Source organism: Vigna umbellata, chromosome 8 (genome assembly GCF_029865625.1).
Source record: "Vigna umbellata cultivar VRB3 chromosome 8, Vumbellata_1.0, whole genome shotgun sequence".
In the NCBI taxonomy this organism is placed as follows: Eukaryota; Viridiplantae; Streptophyta; class Magnoliopsida; order Fabales; family Fabaceae; genus Vigna; species Vigna umbellata.
Window position 1 is genome coordinate 19,521,709 of NC_142172.1, and position 9,958 is coordinate 19,531,666.

Here is a 9,958-nt window from a genome sequence, read left to right on the forward strand (position 1 = left end):
TGGTGTTTCCGGAATTACCGGCTAGGAAAGAATATCCAGAATAGTAGTGGGAGATGCGACATGTATTTCGAATTCAAGTTTTCGGAAGGCTATTTTGTACAATCCGAAAAGAGTATTACGACACTATTGCACAAGGGTTTTGGAATGCACATTCGGTAACATATTCCGGACAGAAGATGAACGTGTCCATCTCCCCGAAATTCGGAATTTCCAATCCGGTTAAATTCCGGAATACTCATTTTGGAAGTTAAAAAATTCCTTACCTAAAATACGGTTAGGAGTAACGTAAGCCACAAGCTTGCCTCCGATGGTGCCCATGCAGCGGCAGAAACACAAGCACAGGTGGAGGAAAAGGAACAGATGGAGAGTGTTGAAACAAAAAGAGAGGTGGATGAAAACTGCACGAAAAAGGGAGAAAGGGTAAAAGTATTTTCTTTCCTCTTTTCCTCCAATATCTAAATCCAAAGTTGTACCAGGTCTAGCAAAATAATTAACTAAGACAATGTGCAATTAATAACGCTGTTTAGTTCGGCACTATATGTATTTGGGTATTTCTTATGCTGATATTTATGAGAAAATTTTCACCACTTTAACACTGAGTATCTTTTAAAGTTAACACGATATCTGAAAGAACCAAAACTTAGGATTCGGTGGCGCCTGTCTACCCACTATCATCTACACCAAAAGCTATTCAATCACCACAGATCCATGTTGAACCAACCAAAAACTATGCAATCTTTTGCCTGTCCCTGAATTGCCTCCTCACTCCGTATTTTTTTTTTGGAACAGTGAGTTGGCTGAAATACTCAATGAACTTTAATTAGTTCAATGTCATAAATCAACCATGAACTTGGTGGTATTTTGTCAGAGTGCCCATCACTCTCAGACCTGATACACGCAGATGTTAGAGGTTGTAGGGATCCCAAATAAGAAATTAGAGAAAAGAAAATGGCGTTAAATACACACAAGAATTCAATCACATACGTCAATGTTGGTGGAATGACAAGTCTTCTCTTTTCTCCAACTTGCATGCCTGGGAACCATAAATACGCAGGCATATACATCACAACAGTTCTTAGAGAGAAAATACATTTAAATGAGAATAGCCACTAACAATCTTCAAAACACATCCACTACTATTATTCGATTAACTTCATATAGACCCCAAGACAACGTGGGCAACCACTCATTTTCAACCAATTAATAGAGACTAAGGGACAAGGGGCCAAGGCGCCTATTAAAACTATTCACAGGCATTGCTCTAATTCAATAAAACTATAATGCAAAAACTGGAAAAAACTAAAGAAGGACACAATATAAAAATGACTACCTTCAAGGCCAACATCCCAACCCTCAATAACCTCTCCTTTACCTGCAAAAGGTTAATACTTAATACAAGTATAAATAGTTCTTCAGGTAACAAGGTTTAGGTGAATAGTGTTACCAAGGCGAAATTTGAAAGGAGTTTGGCCAGCGTTTGACTCAAAGATAGCTCCATTTTCCTTCAACTTGCCAGTGTAATAGATGCTAATCTGTGACAACAGTGTAGTTACTTAAATCAAATCTAATAAATTCTTCAAATTATTTATTTATTTGATAAATGATGCCCATGAAGTTTGAATCATGTAAACTACCCAGACCCTCATCATTAGCCAGATATAGGGACGTTGCAATTTTTTTGGTTTGATTTCATGGAACTATTATCTAAAGTATTTTAAACCGTTTAAATAAACTACCTTTTTTCCTGAAGCTGCGATTTTGCCATCTTTTTTCCCCTTCTCTTGTTCATGAATAACTAGTCCATTTTTCAATGTTCTAACATTGGAATGTTTTGCATCTTCCCCCTTACTTCTGTCCTCCTCCATCATCTCAGTCTCACCACTTCGCTCAACATATACAGTAATATTAGAATTTACAACTTCCCCATTGCCCTGACTTTTACTCATTTTCTTCCTTTTCTTAGCTTTTCTATTCTCAGATTGATTTCCATCAGGTAAGTCATAAGCACCATTGTCTACCATCCTGTGCCAGAAAAATTAAGAATGTAAGGTTTATAATATCTCAGACTAATAGACAATAAACAAAAGAGAGTCCAATTTCAGTAATTATTTTCTCCCTGGTCATTCAGACCAGAATGACAGTCCAATTTCAGTTATGTATCATTATTTATCCCTACGCTATTGATATTTTTGGAGACCTCATATTAATTAAGCATATGATCAAATTATAGTATAGAAATGAATCTCAAACCTCACCTTCCAAATCAATTTTATGAAGTTAAGTAAGGTTTAAAGTTTATTTTATAAAATAGTATAAGAATATATCTTAATAAGGTTTGTTTGACTTTTATTATCGGTAAATGTTAGTTGGAAAAGTTGAACCCACAACCTTTTTCATCCTCCCTTCAAACCAACCTTATATCTTCCAAATGTTAGTGGGAAAAGTTGAACCCACAACCTATCTCTTCCTTCCTCCCAAAGATTTGTTGGACCTATTATGTCACCTACTTGTACCACTATTAGACCACTTTCAAATATATAGTTCCACATTCAATATATCAAATCCTCCTCAGCATGACAGTGCGCATCGAAACTCCCACATCAATTACTTATGTGACCAAATAATAGTACAAAGTGCAGATATCACCTTACTAACTAGTTTTTGTGAAATTGAGTTAGGTTTAAAGTCTACTTTCTAAGAAATATTTAGATAGAAAAAAGTTTAAAAGAGCAAACATAAATATCTATCATATTACTAGAGGCTTGTCATGAAATCATATGATTTCTTTTTAATTATTATTCTTACAGATACAACAGTACTACTACTAGCAAGGCACATTTTCTCATCCTTGTCAATTGTTTTTCTTTATAATTTATACCAGGCAGAAAAATATTTACAGCTTGATTCCTAACCAACTAGTTTTTAATTTTTTATAAGAATTTTATTTTAGTTTCTGCTTACTTGAAGGGATAAGGACACTTTAAGCATAAAAGCTTGAACCAATTCTAGTCAGGATCCAATGATTTATCTACCGAACAGCTAATCTTGGAAATGTTTAAACTTGTTCATTTATTACTAGTTTGTCAAGCTTGTTGCCAAAATCAATTGTCAACAGTTAAATTTTAGCAGTAAAGCATGGATTAGTAACAAGTTATAATATTATCTCACATAGAGAACATAAACAAAACAGATCCATACTTCTCATTAGTTAGCTTCTGATGCTTCTCTTTTTCTTCAAAAAATTTATGAATCGCATTCTGTGACCCTGATGCATCTCTGTTGGCCTTGTTGTCCTCTTGGAAGATTTCTTCATTATATCCATAGTCACTTTTGTTTACTTGTTCTTTCTTTTTCCTTTTTGCTCTATTCTTTTTAGGATCCATCTCAGCAGCATTGCCTGAAATTTTAACATCCCTGCTAATGTGCTAAAGCATATCAGATATCAAAATTTCATTTCTCTTTTCTGACAGGATGACACTTCAAAGTTTAAGGTAAAATTTACAGGGAAAATGGCAGTGGAGAAAATACAGAGTGAAATTTTGAAGGCTAGACATTCACAACATGCCATCTTCCTCAAGTTAACTACATAAATTCATTTGTAAGTAGAGATTTCTTCTCAGGTTTTACTTTTACTTCTTTTAGCAGTTAAGGGATTTCATTCAGTATTTAATTGTGAAATGACAGAGTAGTTTTTAAAGTCATTAGCAGATTTACTTTCTATATCTGCTATCTAAAGTGATAGGAAAGACCACCTTTGTTAATTGCTACCTGCCAAAAGATGGTACAAGAGCACAAGTTTATGAAGCACTAAATGCATATTAAACCGAGGTAAATTCCATGGAAGCCATAATTTCATATGCTGTACTCATATCAGTAGTATGTAGATAATTAAGATTAAGTAAGAATAATTTTGTTAGGTTTGAAAATATTACTGGTACAATTGAGGAACTTAGCTGTGAGTCTAATATTTGACAACTCTAGAAGGGCAGTAAGAATGGAATTGTGCAAAGTAACGGAGATGAGGGTGGGCATGGATAGTCAATTATGAGATCAGGGGGGCTTTTTTTACGTGGTAAAAGAAATATATGAAAGTGCCAATCAGATTAACACAGCTGGTACAAAATAAGGTTCGGAATATAAAATTTGAGCCTAAATTAAAAGCTGACCATTTTAGCCCCATAAGACCATGACAAAAATAGGTTTTTGGCTTTGGGCAAAACCCACTTGTATTTTTGTTGACAATGAAACTAAGAATTTTTCATATTAACAATAATTGCATTGCACTAAATATATATATATATATATATATATATATATATATATATATATAATATATATATATTCTAAATATAATAATAAAATAACATTGTTATCTGTATTTTATTTATTACACTAAAATAAATATGACAATAAAAATAATCACCATAATAAATATTAATCTCAAATTTTACAAAGTAATATACCGAAAACGAATATACAATATCTATACACACACATATAAACACCAAAGATGAATATAGAGTTTTTCCGAGTATAAATAATAGCACTAGTCATCCTTTCATTCTTTTTAAATGTAATAGTAAAATAACATAATTATTTGCATTTTATTTATCATATTAAAATAAATATAACAATAAATACATAAGAAAAATTGTAGGACCTTAGTTTTGGAGATAAGCAAAAAATGAACCAAAACTTGTTAAACTGACTCAAAAGCTCCATTGCCCACGTAAGGCCAAGCTTGGGCATTGGTTTGGAAGACTAACATGGATGAACCTCTTTAGCCCATACCAATGTAGCCTCCAACCTGCAAATAGACAAGTTAAGCCATTTTTCCACCTTTGTCATGGTCAGAATTTTTTTTTCTGGCATTTTTCTTCCTTTCTGGTTGGAAGCTAACCGAAGGATTTGCATCCGCTGAAGAGTCTGTGCTCTGGGGATTATAAGGATAAACTCTTCGGCTCATTATATTCAATTGATAATATAGTCACCGTCATACACTTCTACATATTTAGTCTCCTAAGAAATTTACTGTGAAATATGTATGGCCTGTATTCTCTAAATAACTTTCACCAGGAAGGCTAACCACGTTGTTCTGCTAACATGCACCATCTAAGATATCTTGGTTGCAGAAAATACTGGTTCGTAAGATGCTGTCATATGTCCGAGCCATGAAGAGTGATTTATCAAATTCTCCATTACCATGCATAAATCATGTTGCCAGTTTATGTTCCTCAGTAAAAAAAGTACTACTCAGTTATACAAACAGAAGTCTGTTAAGAAAAACTTACTCATTAACCGAGTGTTGTTCATTTCTTAGAGGCAGATCAACAAGACTGTTATGATAACCATCAGTAGCAATTGAAACCATCCCCTCTTTAGATCTTTCTTTCTTTTTCTTCTTTGGCTTTTCACCCAGTCCATGATCAACCTGAGAGGAAGGCAGCATTTTATCTGTGGTCTCAGTTTCCCTGCATAACAAGGCTAAAAAGTATTAACAACCAAACCAGAAATGGGATTATTTTTTATGCACTATCATTGTCAATATTTACACACATTCAATAAACGAAAATATCATAGATATGACTCTTAAAAGTCTTTATTACAGAAGACAATAAACATACTATGCATAGTAACGTGTGATTAGATGACATAATAAAAAAGATTTACACTATCATTACAGTCTAAGTAAAACCCAAACACAAACATATATAAGTGACGGATCAGGTAAATACGAAAGGTTTACATCTTAAGAATGTGAACACTCAAAATTTAGGCCATACAAGCATACATAGATGGTTAATATTAGAAATTGGTTGTAAACATATGACCACTTATAAAAATCCTGTGTATTTGTCTTTAAACATTGATTATTCAAATATTAACTAATGGTCTATATATTAACCATTCTTATTTACCTGATACACACACACACACACACATATATATATATATAACATTCAATAGTCCTACAGTTTATTCTACAAAATGACAAATATTACACATTCTTACAATACTTAAACATGAAATGCAGCTGCAGTTTTAAAATCAAGAATTCAGAAGACATAATCACTCACTTATCATCAACATGCTGCTCTTGTTTACCTCCTGCCACAATAACCTGGGTCATCTCTTCCATTTTTAGCTCATTTATAACATTATCTAGTTTGATAGAACGGCCATTACAGGAACTCTTTGCCTCTTTTTCCTTTTTCTTCTTTTTCTTTTTTGGACTTTTAATATCCCCAACATCCAGAGATGTGCAAGGATCTACCAAGTGCTTTGATGGCACAGCTTCCCTACTTTGGTAGAAACATAATTTATGAACAGAGGAAAGAAACAAAAATACACATCCCCTAACACCTGAGGCTGAGAAAAGCAAGCATGTATTTGAACATTAATCGAGAATTAAGAAGAGTCACCTATATGTCTGACTATCCACAAGGACATGTCCAGCATCTAGATTTGTTTCAAAAATATTATTTCCACCATCTTCCTCATTGTTGTTGCTGGCATCACCAGCTCCTCTGACAACACTAACATCCGTTTCGTTGTCCAATACCCTTCCAGAGGCTTTATTCTTGTAAATAGATGAAATAGGGAGGCTATCTTCATTGTCAGTTTCCTGGACTTGGTCATGGATTCTGTCATTGACAATTATCTTTTCTCCGCCACAGCCATCATCATCTGACTCAACTGACTGGTACATCTTCCTAAGCCGTCGAAGACTGACTTTCCTAATTTTTGGTCCGTTGTCATGCGAAGCTTCCTCTGCAATGAGCACAATCAAAACAAACGAAACATACACACATGGTTGAGGTTTTGAATAGGGGGAAACTAGAGGGAAAAAAAATTGCTCCATTCGTGGAAGGGTTGACATTATTATTTGAACTTGCCTTCTTTGGAAATAAGAGATGGTGAGGAAGCCTCTGGAACAATGTCATCGTCGATGAAACTATCATCATACCCATCTTCGTCACTGTAATCAGATCTCTCTGTTTCTGTATCAGCGATATCCTCCCCAAATGATTCACTTTGCATTGTGGTGAAGGAAGTTAAGAAAAAGAAAATCATTGAGAAAAAAATTCAACGGGATCAAAGAAAAAAAAAGATATACAATTCTATTCTCTCTTTTGATAGGCACGGTATGTTATTGTCTAGACTAGTCTAATCTAACCTAATACAATACAATACAAAAGGACACAGAAACACAGGGGAAAGTGGAGTATCCAAATAAAGGTTTCAATTAAAGTAAAGAACAAGTTTGTATAAAGAGTTGAGGGAATAATTTTAATGAATATAAAATAAAGATGGGACATGAGGAGGAGGAAGAAGGATACGAATCATCAATAAGATTGGCGTTGGGGGCAGTGGCGAGATAGTACCCGCAGAGATGAATGCTCCGAGGACCAATTACAGAGAAAAGAACTTGATCAACTTCTTCGAGCTCTAAGTTTAATTGCAATGACTCTGCGTTTCCAGGATAGAGAGAGCATAGATATACAGGGCTCCTGTTTCCCACATTGCACTGCAGTGTGCTTTTTGCTGTCGCAGTGCCCAACCCAAGAGTGGCCTGAGTAAACATTAAAAATAGCACATTTTAGCAATCAATAAAATCTGTTGGTTTCTGCGCGATTAATTCACAGAAACACCACACTACCACTACCATTGAAATATGGAGGCGTCCTTTGGAATCCTCGTATTTATGAGTGAAAGGCTTTCCTGGTTTCACTTCCACTCCTGCAGTTCAGTGAACGAAGGAACGAACAAATTGTAGTTACGTTTAAACCTAAGAATATTGCAGAAACAACCAGCCAAGAGAGGCTTACCCCAGAAAGCCATGTCTCCAGACAACCGCCCTCTTCCTCCGCGCCTCCTAAACCCTAAACCCGCTGCCAAGGCGTGTGTGCAGCTCTTTGCCGCCCTTTTTATCCCTGGTGTGTTTTAGAATCTTGGATACTTGAAAATTATAATAACTGTAACAGTTATTATAATAGATAAATGGTTATTTTAGAGAATGAAAATAAGCAATATAAATTTTTAAATTAAATTAAATGTCTTGATCAATATATTTTAACGTTATTATCATTTAGGAAACTTTCCAGCATTATTAAATAACATGGATTTTGCAAGAAAAATTGTCACACGTCTTGTTTTTGTAGTGAAGAATATGTGGTTGTCAAAAAGTAATTATAACGTCTTTCATAGAGAAAACAGATTGGGTGAACGATTTGTTGTTTACTTATTTAGGTGGTGCTCGTATTTATTGTTTTTAAGAACTAACGTGTTGTACATGTGAAAATTGCGTATGGAAGTCACTCTTCCTCTATAATTAATTAGAATTGCGAAAGGTGAAATAGAAATAGAAGAAACAAACTTTCAATACGAGGATTTAAGATCTTGTTTATTTTTGTTTAATTGTATTGTTCTTTTATTTAATTTTTCTTATCAAGAGTTATTATAACATCCCATAAAACACAGTAATAAATCATATATCATAGAAAAATCACATGTATTAATATATCAATTCAGTTTTACAGCTAAAGAAGTAAAGTACGATAATGGTCAAACGGCCTTGAATATACTTATACAAAATAAGGACGTTCACTCTAATCAAAACGAATAACCGAACGACTTACAGAATATAAAATACCGAACGGTTCAAAAAGATAAAAGTAAGGGGGGTCGTCCTAATGCATCAGGCTAATATTTAAACTAAGCAGCCAACCGAACGCATCATTGTTCGGCCTTCACTTCCACATCTACGAGGTTGGCTTCCTCCAAAATTTCTTCTTTCAAAGCTTCCTCAAGTAACGCTTCTCCATCTGCTCCCATCCACACGGATGATCATTGCAAGGACAAGGACGAACGTACAAAACCAGACAACACAAGGAAACATGCAGGGTAAGCTTATTGAATTTAATTCAAGTAAAACATATATTTCATAACATGTCAACCAGATCAAATAATTCACAACATATACTTCAATCCATTCATTAACTCAATTCAATTCCTGATACTAGACTGACTGTCCGGACCGTATGAATTATGTGTAGCTACGACGTTCGTGCACTCAGGTGGAATAGCTGGAATTCTCATCAGCTACCACCTGAGGTTAATCTGTTCCGTCCAAGTTACAGTTATGGACTAGGACCTCCTGCCATTCTCACACATGACATACTCCTCTCTACTTGAGAACGAGCACTCACGGAATATCAGGATGAACCGCCAGCTAAGCTTACCACATTCATACTTTACAAATCTCAATTTTCATTCAAGAGTCGTTCCTCCCTGGAACGCTCGTTCAAAGTTCATAACCATAATTTCATCTCTTATACCATTCGCACCTTATAATATTTCATCTTAATGTCATTTTCATCTTTCGTTCTATTTCCATAAAAGGACGAGCGTTCAACCCTCTTCATAATCGAGGACGAACGTTCAAACACGAGACCAAGAAAGACTCGTTCACGAGCAGAATAAAGCCAACACATGTTATTTGACGAACGTCATTACCATTTGAATCAGTTAAATGAACTGACTCTAGTACAATCCGAATAATACTTAGAATAAATTAAGTATGAGGGCTCTAGGCCGAATCCAAAAGGGATATAAACACCACGAGAAGGAATAAGAACTTTACCGAGATCAATTCACTTAGGGAAAATCGACTGCCAGTAAATGACCGAACGCGGTAATACGCATTTAATAAAATATTTGGACGAACGCTATTTACATATGTTTGATGATTCAAGACTAGGACGAGTGTTCGGTATAAGACCGAGCGCTACTCATAACGTACGCTTTGGATCGAGACCCATCGCTGATTGGAATTAATGATAGAAACAAAAATTTATATACTACAAGAGGATGAAATTAGATTTTCAAGAAAGACTAAGTGTCGGAATGTATATTTTCAAGCTTCTCAATTTCTCACACAACACTACGGATATCTACG

At 34.8% G+C, this 9,958-nt stretch overlaps 1 protein-coding gene across 5 annotated transcripts; it reads right to left on the reverse strand.

The window, feature by feature from the left end:
* Positions 1–479: 479 nt before the first annotated feature.
* Positions 480–7,975, reverse strand: LOC124845648 (peptidyl-prolyl cis-trans isomerase FKBP43-like). Of its 5 annotated transcripts, none has more exons than XM_047322780.2 (13): positions 7,830–7,974; positions 7,667–7,740; positions 7,341–7,573; positions 6,897–7,033; positions 6,423–6,771; positions 6,078–6,299; positions 5,292–5,471; positions 3,199–3,417; positions 1,737–2,022; positions 1,445–1,532; positions 1,331–1,372; positions 985–1,033; positions 480–888 (listed from the first exon to the last, which is right to left on the reverse strand). In XM_047322780.2, exons 1-13 carry the CDS (start codon positions 7,840–7,842, stop codon positions 807–809), a joined length of 1,974 nt encoding a protein of 657 aa, XP_047178736.1. In that variant the 5' UTR covers positions 7,843–7,974; the 3' UTR covers positions 480–806. The 5 variants fall into 5 exon arrangements, with proteins under 5 accessions (XP_047178736.1, XP_047178735.1, XP_087953025.1 ...); XM_047322779.2 differs by having other exon boundaries at positions 6,078–6,302; XM_088096897.1 differs by having other exon boundaries at positions 542–888; positions 3,199–3,414; positions 7,830–7,973.
* Positions 7,976–9,958: the final 1,983 nt, after the last annotated feature.